This window comes from Schistocerca gregaria, chromosome 11 (genome assembly GCF_023897955.1).
Source record: "Schistocerca gregaria isolate iqSchGreg1 chromosome 11, iqSchGreg1.2, whole genome shotgun sequence".
In the NCBI taxonomy this organism is placed as follows: Eukaryota; Metazoa; Arthropoda; class Insecta; order Orthoptera; family Acrididae; genus Schistocerca; species Schistocerca gregaria.
In genome coordinates, this window is record NC_064930.1 from 85,675,321 (window position 1) to 85,694,608 (window position 19,288).

The window sequence follows — 19,288 nt, forward strand, 5'->3', positions numbered from 1 at the left end:
GTGCACTGGAAAATGAAATTATCAGTTTTAATGAAGAAACATGGTATTTCTAATTAGCTTCAGTGTATTTGTAGTTTGCTATAGCACAGGCAGGGAGTGTGTCATGCTGTTGTGGTATGTTCCAGTAACCAGGTGGTACTGCAAAGCAGTCACATCAAGCACTTGCTGCAGGAACTCCTGGATGACACCCAACAATACTACAATACTGGATTATATGCCGTGATGAAAGCAGAAGTCTATTTGTGTCTGTTGGCTGCTGACATACACCACTCACCTTGAGACTTTGGCAGCTTATTAATATCTTATTAGATGTGTTTCCAAATATAAAACTGCCAGCTTCAAAAGTCAAAATTAAAGTAATGCGTTGTGTACAGACTGGAGTCGTTTTCACTAAACTACTACAGGAGTTTGTTGTGCCTGTGATGTCATAATGATTAAGTTCAATCTATTTGTATGTTTATGGAATAGTGCATTGGACCACGTTTTGAGCAGGAATCTAACTTCAATCTCTATGAAAAGATTTGGTTGGAGGATCTGAGGCAGGTGCATCCCAATGTAAGATAAATATGAAAAGACAAGTTAACAAAGCATTCGTAAAAGAGCTGAAAAGCAAGCTCAATGTCGAGGGTAGTCCAGAGGGGTAACTGCAACTCTTAGGAATTCCAATAGCAACCTTAGGTTTTGGTTTGACCTACTTTTGTTCCTTCATATACCCTTCCTACCTCCTTCACACATGTTTAGGCATCTGTTAAACATTTTCTGATCCCAGACTGACACCATTTTATTTTCCACCCACCAAACATCACGAAACTAATGGGGGAAGACAGTAGTGTTGGTAATATTGTTGTAATTAACAGTGTTGGAGGGGGAATTTTTAAAATAGATTACATGAAGCACTCAGAAACTAAACAAGACTCCAGTCAACCCTAGTGCAATATGTCTTAAAAGTACCATGCACTGTATGTAAGCAACATGTCCCAAACTCCATAAGCATGGGATCCTCTGGATTACCTTCAACTTTGAGCTTGTTTTTCAGCGCTACTAGGAATGCCTTGTTTACATTAGGGTCATCCCTGGACACTTGAACAACTTGAATTTTCAGATTCACCTGAAAATGGTATGCACATGCTTCAAATCCTTCAATTAAATCTTTTGCAGCACTTTTTCTCACAAGCACAGTCAATAAGAGAGAGTAAATAAAATTATGATAATATTAATGACAAGTTTTAGTTAACACTATTAAATCAATGGTATAAGTAAAAAGTACATAACATAGGATCACACCATAAGTAATAGGCATCTCAGGTGAGCAACCCTAGTATACAACATGAGTTTTCAGATAGCTATTCATTTTGCAGTAGTGTCAGTTGTTACCTAGATTGATATAACAGGGTGTATGCGACCCAGGACAACCACAAGATCTGGGAAAAACCTGGAAATTTTGTAGAATTCTGGAAATTCTTGTTATTTTAGTCTCCAGTTAATTTTTTGTAATTTTTTCTGGTCAGAACTGATGCTCTGACAATGGATATTACTGTATGCCACTACTGCAGTAATAAAACATGAACGAGAGAAAATAAAACTGAAGTTGCGCCATATACAACAACAAAACACAGTGCTCATACAAGCGGCTGCCAATAGCAAAGTGTTTCAAAGGCTTTAGGAAGACTATGCAATGCTTCATAACATGAAATTGCCTCCAATCAGCATGACGTCACAACTGCTTTCATTAGATTCATTTCAGCAGTCATGAGTGGGCTCATGGGCATGCACAGTTTAGTCATGTATGAGTAGTACCTTCTCCCGCTTCTGACTACATAAATGTGGCTGTTGGCTCTGTAAGCAATCATAGCAAGCAGGTACATACTACTGGGAAAAATTTTTGTGGCATGCTTAAGCTGCCAGATTCAAACATGCGCAGAGGCCCGGATATTGTAGCTTGGGGGGGGGGGGGGACGCAGACTGTGGTATCTACCCAGACAGTGATTTCGGGGAGGTGGGGGTGGCAAATTCATATTGTTGATTGGGGGGGGGGGGGGACCTTGTTTCACAGAGCTCCTAGCCTCCAGCACATGTGGGCCTATCGATTATTCATATGATTTTGAAACCCATACCTGTTGATTTCTAACTGAATCGTAAGTTAATTTTTGAATTTGTGCATTGTGTATGTAATGTGTCTGTCAGGGGAATCCTAATCACATCTAGAAATAGACTTTCCTGCAGACAAAAGGAGACAGGGCTATACGACCTGAGGGGAGTAAAGCTGAATGGGTGAATGCGAATCGCTATCTGATTATGTGGTTGACTGGGTTTGTGAATGATCATCATTATCATTACTAGCAAAGTCCACAGATTCAAATTACCAGAGTGAAAATAAACTACTAACAGGAATAACAGGTAAGAAAGATTGCGTATTATCTTCTCGCTGTATCCAAGAAAATTAAATTTTCACAGAAAATTTTTGATCAGCTCGCTACAGAAGTAAGTCCCCGGTCAGCAGCCGCTTAAGTTCTGTTCTGTAAGTAGCATGAAAAACGTGTTGTATGAACATGTAACAACGCCTAATCAGAAAATAATCACAGTATGACTAAATTGGTGATTGTGGCAGGGTTAGTGAAGTTAACTGGCGAATAAATTTTGACACTGGCAGGCATAGTTACATAACTAGTGATGAAAAGATTGTCTGTTAGAATGAGGAAGGAGAAGAAACAGGGATATCACATAATTTGTGGAAGAATATGGGGATTCAAAATTTATATAAAATTTTCATACGACTATTTTCTGATCTTGTGCTTCAGAAACTGTAGCATATGAATGAAATGTGTAACTAGGTCCTAGCATAAAGCTTTTTGCATGTATGCCCAATAGGCATTGATGTTGGTACTTTGTGAATTATATTCTATCGTGTTATAAAAATGACAACCGGCTGGAGTGGCCATGTGGTTCTAGGCACTACAGTCTGGAACTGGCCGACCGCTACGGTCGCAGGTTCAAATCCTGCCTCGGGCATGCATGTGTGTCATGTCCTTAGGTTAGTTAGGTTTAATTAGTTCTAATTTCTATGCAACTGATTACCTCATAAGTTAAGTCGCATAGTGCTCAGAGCCATTTGAGCCATATAAAAATGACCACTTCGTTTATTTGGAGTGTGTGAAAATTGCTGCAATATTAGAAAAGCTTATTTTGTTTTATCTAGCAGACAGTGGAAAATAGACATAATCAGATTGAGGAACCACACTAACTTGTGTACTATTTGTATTAACAGCTTTTTCAGTATTAGACAGTGACATTTCGATTTTTTTCATGTAGCAAAACTTTTCATGAACTTCGATGAGGTAACAGATCCTTTGGCAGGAAGGAAAGAAAACCATGTAAAGCTGTAGCAAAATTAGAGTGAAAAAACTCAAGGAGCTATGGATTGAAGTAATGTGTACTGTCTTGCTTGTCTCTACGGCTTTTAAATATCCTATATTTAATTTTATGTCACACTAAACAGGAAGTTATTATCTGATAGGCAATGACAGTGCAAATTTTCTGAAGAGTTCTTGGTCTCCCAGTTATAAATAATCCCATCTGGTATTAATTGCGAGATTTTTCTTTTTAAAAAAAAAAAAAAAAGAAAAAAGAAAACAAGGCAGGATATCAACCAGGCCGACTGGGAGCAGGAGAGACACCACAGGACATTTTAATTTTTGATGGCATCCATGACAAAATATAAACGTTTCAATTCCACTAAGCAAAATACAGAGAAGTGTGATTGAAGAATGCTGTGTGAAGAGACATGGCACTGCATTTTGGCACACCTAAGACCAAATAACATGTCTTACAATTCCTCAAACACCTATGTTTATGTATCAGACTGTTCAGTAAGATGTGCGCCACAAGATGAACATATTTTTGAAAATTTGAGTTTTTAAATATTTGACGTCTTCCTAAATGCTCAAGGGATGGGTTGGGGAGAGGGTGCCACTATCTACTATTGCCCCAGTTCAGAAATATCATAGATCCGGGGCTGATGCACAGAGCAGTCTGAGTTATAATGAGGATGTGGGTAGTCTCCACATGATCCGTGTATACATTTAGCGATTTTGCTGTTTCTTCGTCATTTACTGCTCTCATGTCAAATAAAAACAAAACAGATTTCTGTGGCGGGAAGCTGTCAAGGAAATTAAACAGATTCGTATAATTATGGAAGGCTAAAATATGTTATTAGTTTCAGATTTTATTTCCACGTTTCTCACAGGCAAGCATAAATCGCCTTGCAGAACAGTGAAGTTATTTTTGTCGGTTTGCTAAAAAAAAAATCTGGCTTTTATTAATCTTTTCCACTGAGGCAGTCAATGTATGTGAAACAAAGTGTTTAATTCTATACTATTGGCTAGAGTGCACTCTGTAATCTTCTACTGCATATGGCATTACGCCGTAATAATGTACCAAACATGAGATATTACAGTACTGGTACTCCAAGAAAATTTACATCCCGAAAACAACACTGGAAAGCTTAATATCAGGTTGAGGCCTACTTCATTGGGAATCTGAACATACGAATGTGCCCTTTAAGTATCCATTTTAAATGTGCACATTTTGTATGGTTCACGAAGTTCCAATGCTCTTGAAGTATCTTCTGATGTCTTGTTTCTTTTAATGTTTTGCAAGTATGAACATACAGGCAGTAGCATTTTTCAACACGATAGTTCACCATTTCACAATTCTCCGAGTGTGATGGAGTGGTTTGAAGAACACAGATTCATGTTCCAACTGATATGCTGACCATCCATCTAGTCAGGTCTGAACCTGATCAAACATATCTGGGACATGATAGGACATGGCGTCAGAGCTCAGCGCCCTGCCTTCCTGATTTTACGGGTAATTGTATGTGCAGGTGTGGAGCCAGTTCCCTGCAGCCACCTACCGAGGCCTCATTACTTCCATGCAATGATGGTTCGTTACTGTTACCCATGCCGAATGAGGATATACTGGCTATTGAGTAGGCTGAACATTTTATGTAGAAGGTGTTTTGATATGGTCCTTGGCTTATATTACAGAGATTATGCTGTATAGCTCTCGCCTCTTTGTACATCGCCACATCAACTTTTGTTATATTTAGGACACCTCTGTTAGACTTTTATGGGACAGGTTGTGTTCTTTTCTTATATCTATAATGACGTTCTGGATTTTCTATAAGCCATAAAAGAAATGATGTAGTCACATGATCTGTTTTACATTGTAAGTATTCATGAGTAGATTATGTTTATGTACCTATTACGAATTTTATATCTTTTAATGTACATTACTAGCCCCATTTTGTACTTTTATTCCATTTTGTACTCATTCACTCCTGTGAAGATGGTCCACAACCAAAACCAGTAGATATTTAGGTTAAAATAAAAACAGCTGAGGGAATTTTTTCAAAGATGTTACACTGTATGTTGTGGGAAGTTTTCCAAACATTTCTTCCAACTAATTTTCAGACGGATTTTACAATGAGATTTTTTGGGTCTTGCATCTATTTTTCACTTATGAAATTGCAGCATTTTGATGTATTGGAGATTGATCAAATTTCCTCACTGTTACTAAGGGGCATGTACACACGTGGGAATGAAGTGACACTTTTCTCATTTTCTCAGTCATTTATGCAGTTGAATCCGGTGATCGGTCAAAGCCTCCGAACTGCAACTTTTAGGCTGCTGATAATAGTTTAACTGGTTGTACCTGTTTCACATACTGGTGAGTTTCTGCGTCAGTCATTTACATTCTTTGTCTATGCTTTCCCACCTTCTAGCTACACTGGTCATTAGTTGACAATTTTAGAGCACTTACTTTTAGTTCTAAACATGCAGGTGTACATCCAAGAAGTCACTACCATAAATACTACAGCACTGTTACAGTTCCTGGTCCAGTTCTTATGGTTGGCATGAAACCTGAGATCTAGTGCCAGTGATACAGCTTCTTTGTTAGAAGAAACTCTTTGCTGGCATCGGTAGGTTCCTAAGTTGCTCTGTGCAAGAACATAACGCCTTTCGGGGAACGAATGTACTAGTCCCACTCCCCATTTTGTGTGGTTGATAGGATCTCTCTGGAAAAGGATTATTGAAGTGAGCTGCAAGTGGATTACAGGGATGAATATTGAGGCAAAATACTTGTTAAACAAGCATTATTGTTATTGAGCAATATCAGGGATACCAGTGTCATCTCAATTTAGCTAGATTTGCTCAGGCATTCTGAGCTCTGAGCAGACTCTTTTTTGTCTTCGACTTGTGGGAACAATGATGTCCTCAATTCTCCATTCGAAAACACCCCCAGTGGAAGAGAGAGGTAAAACTAAAAGTTGTGATAGTAATGAATATTAGCTTAATGTTTAATGTTTCTGACAATATCTGTTTGATAATAATGACTTGTTGTTGCTGTTGTTGTTGTTGAGGTTGTCATGGTCCTCAGTTCGATGGCTAATTTGATACACCCATCCAAGTTAGTCTATTGTGTGTGTCATCATCAGTGCACACCTATCACAACCTTCATCCATTTGAACCTGCTTATTGTATTCAAATCTTGGTCTCCTTCATCAATATCTATGCTCTACACTTTCTTCCATTACCAAATTGACAATGCCTTGATGATAAATCAAATGTGTTCTTTCAACCAGATGCATTGTGCCATAAATTTCTATTTTTCCCAATTTCATTCAGTGCCTCTTTATTTTTGTTCAATCCTGACATCCAATCATCAGCATTCTCTTGTAGCATCACATTCCGAAAGCTTCTGTTCCATTCTGTTCCGTGTGAATTGCCTGTCACCCACATTTCACTTTTATACAAGGCTACACTGCAGACAAACAGTCTCAGAAAAGATATCCTTAGAGCTAAATTTAAGTTAAATGTTAACAATTTACATTCCAGTATTTCAGATGTATTTTCTTGCCATTGCCAGCCTTTGTTTCACCTCTTCTCTACTTTTATGCAAAGGTGTCTTTAATCTTGTTATAAGGAGTATCTATGCTTCTTGTGGTTATGCATGGTATCATCACATTAATGTGACCCCCGCCTATGTTTGTCCACAGCTCATGGTCCAGTGGCTAGTGTTGCTGCTTCTGGATCACAGGATCCTGGGTTCTATTTCTGGCCAGGTGGGGATTTTCTGTGCCCAGGGACTATGTATTTGTTTTGTACTTCTTATTTCATCATCATTCATGCCAATGGCTAAATTGGACTGTGTAAAAAATGGGGCTTTCTAGTGGTGCTGATGACTGCGCAGTTACGCACCCGACAAACCAAACATCGTCACCACCACCTACGTCACAAAGACAGGTGGCAGAATTGGCATTAGAGGGTATGTAAAGCACAAGATGATGCAGCAAACAGTGAAATTGTTGTTGTTATGTGGAAAGAGAGCAGCAGGTACCTGGTTCATGCACCCGTGGCAAGTGCTGTTTATTGGCGACAAAAGCTGGAATTAGCATGCAACCACTGCAACTGGACTTCCACTGGTAATGAGAAACAGCAAGTGCCATCACCTGACTTTCCATGAACTTCGCTCAGCGAAAGAGGAGTCAAGAATAAGCGAACACTTGTCTCGGCTTATCAGTAGATAGTTGACTGTACCATTTAACTCAGAAAATCTTCAGAATAGATAGTGGCTCAGTGGTTAAGGTCATCGTTCGTAATTTGAAAACTGTATTTGAAAACTAATGGTTGTTTTTATTTATTTATTTTTATAGTTTTTATTTTATTTATCTACCCATGTCCGTAGTAGGTTACTGAAAGCATCTTTCTTATGAATATAGGAGTATAAAGGCATATTAATTGTAAAATCACAAATGGATATCACAATACATCACACACAAGTATTATGTAACATGTCTATGGTACGTTGAGGGGCTACAATCTTTTTCAATTTCTTGTGTGTTATTCATATTGTTTTTCATCATGAGGATTTTGTGCATTTCCATGGATAAGACTAATCACAGAACCATTGAAAACACAGATTTTCTGAATGGCACAAGTGTCATGTGAAGGTAAGTTTACCAAAGTGGCATTTCTATGTGTGAATCTCACGAAGGAAAGAAACATCAATAACACTAGTTAAGATTTCATGTGTTGGCAATAATTTTGCAGCAAACAATGCATTATGGGTTATTTTTCTGAAAACTGGCACTTGCACTTACGAATCAAGACACACTACAGGAATTTCACAGAAATAATTTTGTTCTTTTTTAAAATAAATTCACTTGACATACAAATTAGTGGACAAATAAGAACAATGTTATAGCAGCGTATAATGGAAAACATTCATAGAGTAATGTTCTACAGGCATGGGTACATAAATAAAACTGAAAGTAAGTAATAACGGGGTTTCAAACATAGAGTGCAAAATTAAGAAGCCATGATGCCAACCATTGAGCCACCATGTCTTCTGAAGATATCACATGGTAAAAGGTGCATGAAGTACCTCAGAAATACCTTACTTTGACCCCTATTCCACTGAGCAAAGTTTCTGAGGAACCCCATATTCTCCTCATGAGTGGAAACATGTAGTCCTTTCAGATGAATTATGTTTTAAGCTCCATCAGATAGATATCCAGTAGCATGTATGGCACTGCAACAGTTGTGAGAAGGGTCCACCCTGGAGGAGGGAGGTCTGGAAATGTTTTTGTGTCATTCCCTGGGTGATCTTGTCATCCTAAAAGACACAGTGGAGCAACACAAGTAGGAATCTATTCTCAGAGGCCATGTCCACACCTGCACTTATCTATTCCTTGGCATTATGGCACATACCAACAGGCTAGTGCACATGTCACACAGCTCATGTGGTTTGAAGAGCACCAGGATGAATCTAGTATGCTCTCCAGGCCACCAGACAAGCTGGATTTAAAACTGATAGCAAATCCGTGGGTCCACCTCAGTTGGTTTATTTGTACCATGGATCCTCAACTAAAACACCTAGATATGTGGCTGGTGTATTGGAATTGGCCTGGCTCCACATCCCTGTTGGTATCTTTCAGAATTTCAATGATTTTCTTCCTGCTTTTCTGCACTGCAAAAAATGGTCATTCAGGCTTTCTACAGATTGTCACTTTAATATGACTGGACTGTACAGTTTTACATTTGCCCCCTAGCCATTCCTGCCTGTCATCTTTACACCTTTTGCCAGTCTCATTTTTTAGATGTCATTATTCCCTTTTGCCTCCTTAATTTCTCAGATTTTGATATTTCCTTCTTTTGTAAATTGAAGTCGAGATGCCCTGTGTTATCCAGTGTTTTGTTTTATGCGTATTTGATCTTCTGTTTCCTCCCCTATTTCATGTCTCAAAGCTACCCTTCTTCTTCAGCTGTATTCTCTTCCCATGTTCCAGATGAACATTGCCTAATACTCCTTCTGAAACTCCCAACAGTCTCTGATCCTTTTCAATTTGTTCACGTCTGATGTCCATAAGTTGCCACATACATGTCATTCCTCAAGTTTTAATTTGTACTCATAAGCAATAAAATAGGGTCAAACCTCATATCTTGCCATGGAAATGTTTCACAATGTAAAAACAAATGTGTCAAAATATCTATCGCACCCTTGCATAATCAGTCTGAAACCTTGCCATGTGTCCAAGTCTCTTCCACATGTAGAGTCATCATTCATCAATCTTATTAAACCAAGAGTTAGCGATGACAGAATTATGCCGTGTGTAAAATTCTACTGGTCTATGACCACCTCCTATATTTTGTTCTCTTCCTTTCCCTACTACCAAATACATTCACTCAACACAATTAGTTTTTGGTCTCGTTTAAATATCTGTGCAACATTTCTGATTCCATAACGTTTTTATCAATCTTACAAACCGCTAGTTGCCATACACACTGTCGTACAGGGTAGCCGTGCGGCCTCAGGCGCCTTGACACAGTTCGCATTGCTTCCCCCATTGGAGGTTCAAGTCCTCCCTTGGGCATAGGTAGGTGTGTGTGTGTGTGTGTGTGTGTGTGTGTTTAGCATAAGTTAGTTTAAGTTAGATTAATTTGTGTGTAAGCCTAGGGCCCGATGACCTCAGCAGTTTGGTCCCATGGGGACTTACCACAAAGTTCCAAAATTTCTATACACACTTGTACTACCATAGTGGGGGCATTGCCTTAATGTCTGTAATGGTAATGATTATGTGATTACTAGGCTGATAGAGGCTTACACCCAATCCTGTTTTCTTATTTATTATTATACCTAGTTCTTTGTTACCTCCTATTTGGTTTTTTGTTGATAATTGTACTCGTGTAACAGGAAAGCCTTTTATTCCTGCCAGTGTGCTTCATAAATTCCCTATATGTGAAATGGGTACCTAACCATTTTCCTTTTCAGTTTCTTTAACATGCCTATCTGATTAAGGGATACAACTTTACATACTACAACCCCTAGAAAGCTCATGTTGTTTTTCTTGATGACAACAGCCTGCTAAGTAGTCCTGCCTAAAGAGTGAAATGAGGGACTATTTTACATCTGGAATATTTCACCCAAGAGAGTGCCATCACCATTTAACTATGCAGAGGAGCTGTATGCTCCCCAGAGAAATAATAGCTGTAATTTGCCCATGCTTTCAACTATTTGCAGGGTATGTTGTATAACATTATGGGATCAGATTAAGCAATCATCCAGATGTTGCTTCCTGCAGCTACTGAAAATGAAAATGCTTCTGGCTGTCCTCAGGAACCACATTTTTGTCTGGTTCCTACAGAGATACTTCTCCATTGCAGTTGCAGCTATGGTGTGACTATATGTATCAAAGAGACACTCAGGCCAACCCATTTGAGTTCATGAAGCATATCCATAACACATTCGTGTTGATTGACCCTACAGATAAAAAATGTAGTGACACTGTATTGAATTGCATCGATTTCTTCCCTTATACTGACCTTGGGGGATCCTTGACACTAGAGCAGTACTCATTAATTGGTCACACCAATGTTCTACATGCAGTCGACCATTCACCTTCCCCACTACCATTATTACATGCTCATTCCATTTACTATCACTTTTCGATGATACCCCTGAATATTTAATAAATGTGACTGTCTCAAGCAGTACACTACTAATACCATATTGTAACCTTTGGCATTGCATATCCTGGACGTTTGCATTAACTTAAATTTATCAAAATTTGGAGCAAGTTGTCATTCTTTGCACCAACTAGAAATTTTGTCTAAGTTATCTTATATCCTCATACAGTTATTCAATGGTGACACCTTCCCATACATCTCAGCATCATCAACAAAGCGCTGCAGATTTCTGCTTGCGATGTCTGTTACATCATTTGCATATGTGGAGAATAAGTGCGGTCCTAACACACTTCCATGGATCACACCTGACGATACCCTTGTCTCTGATGAACACTGACCATCAAGGACAGATACTGGTTTCTCTTACTTAAGAAACTTTGAGCTATTCACATATCTGGCAAGCTATTGTGCCTGCTGGTACCTTCGTTAGCAGTCTGCAGTGGGGACTGTATTAAATGCGTTCCATAAATCTAAGAATATGGAATCTGCTTGTTGTTCTTCATACATGGCTTGCGGGATATCATGTGAGAAAAGGACCATTTGAGTTTTGCATTAATTATTCTTTCGTAATCCATGGTTAACTGTAGACAGAAACTCTTCAGCCTCAAAGAAATTTATCATACTTGACTTATGAATATGTGGCAAACTGATGTTAAGGATGTTGGTCTGTAATCTTGTGGGTCTGTTCTTTTCCCTTCTTATACACGGGAATCATCTGCACTTTATTGTAGTCACTTAGGGTTTTGTGCTGGGTGAAATGTAAGTAAAAGATAGTATAATCGAATTTTCATTCCATCTGGACCATGTGATTTTCTTTTTTTCCTAACTCTTTTAGTTGCTTCTCTGCATTGAGATGACTATTATTATGTCCTTCATATGGGAATGTGTATGATGGCCAACTGATGGTATGTTTGTACAATCATCTGTGGTGCTTAAATCCATCTTTCACAGCAGCGTGTGGGTGTGTTTTACTAGGGCATTGAAGGAAGGTGGGAATATATGACAGCAGTAGGGAAGTGCTACAACTGTAAGGAAATTAAATTCACATATAACTTTGCCGTGAAAAGGGGGCATCATGTCGAGTAAAGACATGCAGTTAGCCCACCTGTATCAATGTTGGACTTCAATCACTTCTGCAGAGTGTGTCTCACACGTTTATGATGTGATAATTCCTACCCATTTAGTTTCTAGTCTTATGGTATCAAATATCTGTGTTGTTCCACAGTATAACCCACACACAATGGTCATGAAAAGGTACACTCGTTATCGCACCTGTCAATCAGTTTCAGATACTAACCAGTGACACAGACTCAGTGTCTTACCCTTGCAGCCTCTGCATATTGCACTGTTGTACTGAACAGCAAGGCAATTGGATTACACTGTACACATCTGGCACAGAGCCAGAAGTCACCGTACATACAATCTCCTCACAGCACACTACACTATTGTCAATTTGCCTCAAGCCATCACTCCTTATAGTCATGTTACTTTGTCCTTAGGCTCTGAGGCAGAACTATCAGAATTATCAGTCAGCAAACCATCACAATATTCAGGGATCAGACCCAGAATGAGAATGGGATTGTCAGGATCAGTAAATAATGCCCTTGAATATCTGAAACTAGCCTTTACAAATAGCTTTAGGAACATGAATATGTCACTCAGATCACCAAAAGAAATAACTTCCATAATAAAATCTTTAAAAACAAAGCATTCTAGTGGTTACGATGAAATATCAACAAAGTTAATGTTCTTGTGAGTTCAGTACAATTCTAAGTTACTTGTGTAACCAGTCAATTATAACTAGGACATTTCCTGACTGGCTGAAATATGCAGATGTTAAGCCTCTATTCAAGAAAGGGGATAAGGAGATGACATCAAACTACAGACCGATTTCACTTTAGCCAGCATTCTCAAAAATTTTAGAAAAAGTAATCTACAGGCAGCTTCTCAACCATCTGACCACAAATAACATATTATCAAGAACACAGTTTGGATTTCTGAAGGGTTCTGATATCGAAAAGGCTATTTACACCTACAGTGAAAATGTACTTAATTCATTAAATAACAAGTTACAAGCATCAGGTATTTTCTGTGATTTGTCAAAAGCATTCGATTGTGTAAACCACAACATCCTTTTAAATAAATTAGAATTCTATGGTGTCACGGGCAGTGCTGCAAAATGGTTCAAGTCATACCTCACTAACAGGAAACAAAGGGTGTCAGTGCAAGGGACTAGTGAATTAAGTCATCAGTCATCATCAGAATGGGAAGAAATTTCATGTGGTGTCCCACAAGGATCCATCTTAGGGCCATTGCTTTTTCTTGTGTACATTAATGATCTCTCATCAGTTACACTGCCAGAAGCAGAGTTCGTTTTGTTTGCAGATGACACAAGTATTGCAATAAATAGTATGTCGAGTGTAGTTCTAGACAGATCTACTAATGATATTTTCATGGATATTAATAAATGGTTTAAAGCCAACTCACTGACATTAAACTTCGAAAAGACTCACTATATGCTATTCAGAAGCTGTAGGAGCTTTCCACCCAGCATATGCATAAAGTACGAAGAAGAGCAGATAGAAGAGGTTGTCAGTCTTAAATTCCTGGGATTACACTTGATAATAAATTCAGTTGGGAGGAGCAGACCACAGAACTGCAGAAACGCCTTAACAAATCTTTATTTGCAATTCGAGTGTTAGCAGACATAAGCGACATAAAAGTGAAAAAGCTTGCATACTTTCATTCCGTAATGTCATATGGTATAATATTTTGGGGTAACTCTTCAAGTCAAACAAAAGTTTTCAGAGTCCAAAAGCATGTAATACGTATTATTTGTGGCGTAAACTCACGGGTGTCTTGTACAAACCTCTTCAAAGAACTGGGTATACTAACTACTGCCCCTCAGTATATTTACTCCTTAATGAAATTTGTCCTAAATAATATATCTCTCTTTCCAACAAACAGCTCAGTTCATACATACAATACCAGGAACAAAAATGATCTGCACAAGGACATAAAAGCACTTACTTTAGTTCAAAAAGGGGTCCACTACTCAGGAACACACATCTTCAATAATTTGCCAGCAAACATAAAACATAAAACATTTAGTTACAAATAGAGATCAGTTTAAAAGGAGCCCGAAAGACTTACTAGTGGCCAACTTCATCTACTCCATTGACGAATTTTTTAATAGAAACAAATGATGTGTTTATATATTTATACTATTAGTATTGATATTTCAGCGTAAAAAAATAAAAAAAAGGTGACATATTCCATATCCACAAGGATCTCCTCAACACGGATCTATGGAACGGAAACTAATCTAATCTAATCTAAGATTTAATCTTATGACTCTACTTCAATTCTGTGAGTTGAAGCAGAAAAGAGAAAAATGCTGTTCAGATAGGAAGCAAAATTTGTTTTGTTGCCTATTTTTACACCACCTGCAATTTGTAATAAGTGCACAGCATGTGTAATAACTCCCATAGAAAGCAGAATGCAACACTATGATTAAAAATGTGTAACGTAAGAAACTTGGACATTCGTCTAGGGACAGTAAAACTTAATGCTGGCTGAGTGATCTGATCGGTTGTACTTAGCTGATGTCTACAGCATATAGTGCTCTATGGTGGCAGACAGTGAACCCTTAATTGGCCTTTATGACAAGGAGCTGTTTGACTCAGTCCTCATGAAATTCAAAATTGTCTGTTAATTACTGAAATTTTTAATCTCATGTGCAGTTTTTGGGGTCTTCAGTTGATGGCAATCAGTAACTTTACATAAATTCCCTGAAAACATGGCCAAAACTAAAATTGTAGGTAAGTTCTCCTCAAAGTATGGGTAAGTTTTCAGAGAGAAGTGTTCCAATTCTTCGTATCTTAACCAACTAATACTGTATGATCCTTATTGCCAGGGACTATGGAGACAGATTGGTGTGATGGCAGGACAAACATCGTGACACTGGTTTCCATTATTAGCCTGGAAGTTGATCTTTAAGCAACAACTTTATGTAATTCGCTTGAGAATTACATACCCAAGAGCAACAGTTTATAAGTAGCTTTGTATTTTCATGTAACATTCATTTCAGTGGATTAACTCTGCTGATAATGCATAGACTGTTGTATGTTTTTTTCTGGATCGATGATGTTTGGAGTCTGCTCCCTTCAACCACACAAACCAATGAACCAATTATTTTTCTCAATGTGGAACACTTATTAGTTTGCTGCACTGACGTGGAGAATCAGAAACAGCTGACAAGATTCATGATATAAGCTAGTTTTCTTAATGAGTCTGTTATTAAAGCAAAAACTATACGATAAGAATGTACGTAGTTTTTGTCAGTGTGTGAAATATGTCGAAAACTGGGCAAATAATGTTGTGAATAGTCTCAGTAATTGTAACAGGAAATTTTCTTGCTAAAGATGTTCGAGATGAAAAAATGCAGGAAATTAGAATTTTTGTTTGTTAACACAACTTCAGCCATGTAAAGCAGTGTGAGCTTGGTATAAAACTGTTTGTAATTAATGTTTTTGCTGTTAAATAAAAAGCAAATGAAAAGTGTCACAGCTGATGACACTGGTTTCAAAAAGTAAGACAAATTGTCAAAACACATTTTTTATGGTGAGAACTGGAACAAAGTAATTGATGATGCCATTCTCTGAAATGATTTCTAAGCTTATTTTTGTTCCAAGGATGAGATATTTAAATTGCACATATAGCAATCAGTTCAAAAAAGTACACTTTTCATTTCATCAGTTTTTATTAATTTTGATATGAATTTCAGATATGAGAAGCCTTATATGAACCATGGATCCCCCCCCTGCCTCCCCCCATGATGCATGGACCTTGCCGTCGGTGGGGAGGCTTGCGTGCCTCAGCAATACAGATGGCCGTACCATGAGTGCAACCACAACATAAGGGGTATCTGTTGAGAGGCCAGACAAACATGTAGTTCCTGAAAAGGGCAGCAGCTTTTTCAGTAGTTGCTGGGGCAACAGTGTGGATGATTGACTGATCTGGCCTTGTAACGCTAACCAAAACGGCCTTGTTGTGCTGGTACTGTGAACGGCTGAAAGCAAGGGGAAACTACAGCCATAATTTATTATTCCGAGGGCATGCAGCTTTACTGTATGGTTAATGATGATGGCGTCCTCTTGGGTAAAATATTCCGAAGGTAAAATAGTCCCCCATTCAGATCTCCAGGCAGGGACTACTCAAGAGAACATCGTTACCAGGAGAAAGAAAACTGGCGTTCTACAGATCGGAGCATGGATTGTCAAATCCCTTAATCAGGAAGGTAGGTTAGAAAATTAAAAAGGGAAATGGATAGGTTAAAGTTAGATATAGTGGGAATTAGTTAAGTTTGGTGACAGGAGGAACAAGACTTTTGGCCAGGGTTTTAAAGACAAAATCAAATAGGGGTAATGCAGGAGTAGGTTTAATAATGAACAAAAAAATAGGATTGCGGGTAAGCTACTACAAACAGCATAATGAACACATTATTGTGGCTAAGATGGACACAAAGCCCATGCCTACTACAGTAGTACAAGTTTATATGCCAACTAGCTCTGTAGATGATGAAGAAATTGATGAAATCTATGAAGAGATAAAAGACATTATTCAGGTAGTGGAGGGGGATGAAAATTTAATAGTCATGGATGACTGTAATTCGAGAGTAGGAAAGTGGAGAGAAGGAAACATAGTAAGTGAATATGGATTGGGGCTAAGAAATGAAAGAGGAATCCGCCTGGTGGAATTTTGCACAGAGCACAACCTAATCATAGCTAACACTGGGTTTAAGAATCATAAAAGAAGGCTGTATACATGGAAGAACCCTGGTGATACTAAAAGGTATCAGATAGATTATATAATGGTAAGACAGAGATTTAGGAACCAGGTTTTAAATTGCAAGACATTTCCTGGGGCAGATGTGGACTCTGACCACAATCTATTGGTTATGACAACTGAAGAAACTGCAAAACGGTGGGAATTTACGGCAATGGGAACTAGATAAACTGACTAAACCAGAGGTTGTACAGAGTTTCAGGGAGAGCATAAGGGAATATTTGTCACGAATGGGGGAAAGAAATACAGTAGAAGAAGAAAGGGCAGCTCTAAGGGATGAAGTAGTGAAGGCAGCAGAGGATCAAATAGGTAAAAAGACGAGGGCTAGTAGAAATCCTAGGGTATCCGAAGAAATACAAAATTTAATTGATCAAAGGAAAAAATATAAAAATGCAGTAAATGGAGCAGATAAAAAGGAATACTAACGTCTCAGAAATGGCTAAGCAGAGATAGACAGAGGACAAATGTAAGGAAGTAGAGGCTTATATCACTACGGGTAAGATAGATAGTGCCTACAGGAAAATTAAAGAGACCTTTGGAGAAAAGAGAACAACTTGTATGAATATCAAGAGCTTAGATGGAAACCCAGCCCTAACCAAAAAAGGGAAAGCAGACAGGTGGAAGGAGTATGTAGAGGGTCTATACAAGGGCAATGATCTTGAGGACGATATTATAGAAATGGAGGAGAATGTAGATGAAGATGACATGGGAGATAGAGATATGATATTGTGTGACGAGTTTGACAGAGCACTGAAAGACCTGAGTCGAAACAAGGCCCCGGGAGTAGACAACATTCCATTAGAACTACTGACATCCTTGGGAGAGCAAGTCCTGACAAAACTCTACCATCTGGTGAGCAAGATGTATGAGACAGCTGAAATACCCTCAGACTTCAAGAAGAATATAATAATTCCAATCCCAAGGAAAGCAAATGTTGACAGATGTGAAAATTACTGAACTATCAGTTTAATAAGTCACAACTGCAAAATACTAACGCAAATTCTTTACAGACGAATGGAAAAACTGGGAGAAGCTGACCTTCGGGGAGATCAGTTTCGATTCTGTAGAAATATCGGAACATGTGAGAGAATACTGACTCTACGACTTATCTTGGAAAATAGGTTAAGGAAAGATAAACCTACATTTCTAGCATTTGTGGACTTAGAGAAAGCTTTTGACAATGTTGACTGTAAAGGTGGCAGGGGTAAAATACAGGGAGCGAAAGGCTATTTACAATTTGTATAGAAACCAAATGGCAGTTACAGTGTCGAGGGTATGAAAGGGAAGTAGCTGTTGGGAAGGGAGTGAGACAGGTGTGTACCCTCTCCCCCAATGTTATTCAATCTGTATATTGAGCAAGTAGTAAAGGAAACAAAAGAAAAGTTTGGAGTAGGTATTAAAATCCACAGAGAAGAAATAAAAACTTTGATGTTCACCGATGACTGTCAGAGACAGCAAAGGACTAGGAAGAGCAGTTGAACGGAATGGACAGTGTCTTGAAAGCAGGGTATAAGATGAACATCAACAAAAGCAAAACAAGGATAATGGAATGTAGTTGCATTAAGTTGGATGATGTTGAGGGAATTAGATTAGAAAATGAGACACTTAAAGTAGTAAAGGAATTTTGCTATGTAGTAAAGGTATTTTGCTATTTGGGGAGCAAAGTAACTGATGATGGTCGAAGTAGAGAGGATATAAAATGTAGACTGGCAATGGCAAGGAAAGCGTTTCTGAAGGAGATAAATTTGTTAACATTGAGTTTAGATTTAATTGTCAGGAAGTCGTTTCGGAAAGTTGTTGTATGGAGTGTAGCCATGTATGGAAGTGAAGCATGGACGATAAATAGTTTGGGCAAGAAGAGAATAGAAGCTTTTGAAATGTGGTGCTACAGAAGAATGCTGAAGATTAGATGGGTGGATTGCATAACTAATGAGGAAATATTGAATAGGATTGGGGAGAAAATGAGTTTGTGGCACAACTTGACTAGAGGAAGGGATCGGTTGGTAGGGCACGTTCTGAGGCATCAAGGGATCACCAAGTAGTATTTGAGGACAGTGTGGAGGATAAAAATCGTAGAGGGAGATCAAGAGATGAATGCACTAAGCAGATTCAGAAGGATGTGAGCTGCAGTAGGTACTGGGAGATGAAGAAGCTTGCACAGGATAGAGTAGCATGGAGAGCTGCATCAAACCAGTCTTAGGACTGAAGACCACAACAACACAATATTTGTTACATTAGTACAAGAATGTTGTGTCAATATCGTCCTTTCCATAATTTTCTGTAAGAGCAAGATTGGAAACAATGAAGACTAAAAGTCTGGAAAAATGATGATGAAATATAATGTGTAGTAAATAAACCTGCGTTCTTAAGCTTCTCAGCTGTTTTTCGGTCTCCTACATAAAGGAGAAACGTTA

At 38.4% G+C, this 19,288-nt stretch overlaps 2 protein-coding genes and 1 long non-coding RNA gene across 18 annotated transcripts in view; 2 read left to right on the plus strand and 1 right to left on the minus strand.

Moving 5' to 3' along the window:
• The window catches only part of LOC126295455 (zinc finger protein 708-like), an 885,643-nt gene that overhangs the window by 512,357 nt on the left and 353,998 nt on the right, over nucleotides 1-19,288 (plus strand). Inside the window, exon 8 of one of the 11 annotated variants that reach the window (XM_049987985.1) lies at nucleotides 126-1,506. The exons of 8 other annotated variants lie outside the window; for them this stretch is intronic. In XM_049987985.1, coding sequence (XP_049843942.1) covers nucleotides 126-279 — 154 coding nt within the window. In that variant the 3' untranslated portion in view covers nucleotides 280-1,506. Of the gene's footprint in view, nucleotides 1-125; nucleotides 1,507-19,288 lie in introns of those variants that run through there. 2 more of the 11 variants (XM_049987983.1, XM_049987984.1) reach the window with 2 other exon arrangements.
• The window catches only part of LOC126295459 (uncharacterized), a 1,097,875-nt gene that overhangs the window by 474,776 nt on the left and 603,811 nt on the right, over nucleotides 1-19,288 (minus strand). The window lies entirely within an intron of this gene.
• LOC126295452 (zinc finger protein ZFP2-like) overlaps nucleotides 1-19,288 on the plus strand; it is a 909,451-nt gene that overhangs the window by 156,317 nt on the left and 733,846 nt on the right. The gene's annotated exons all lie outside the window — the stretch shown is intronic.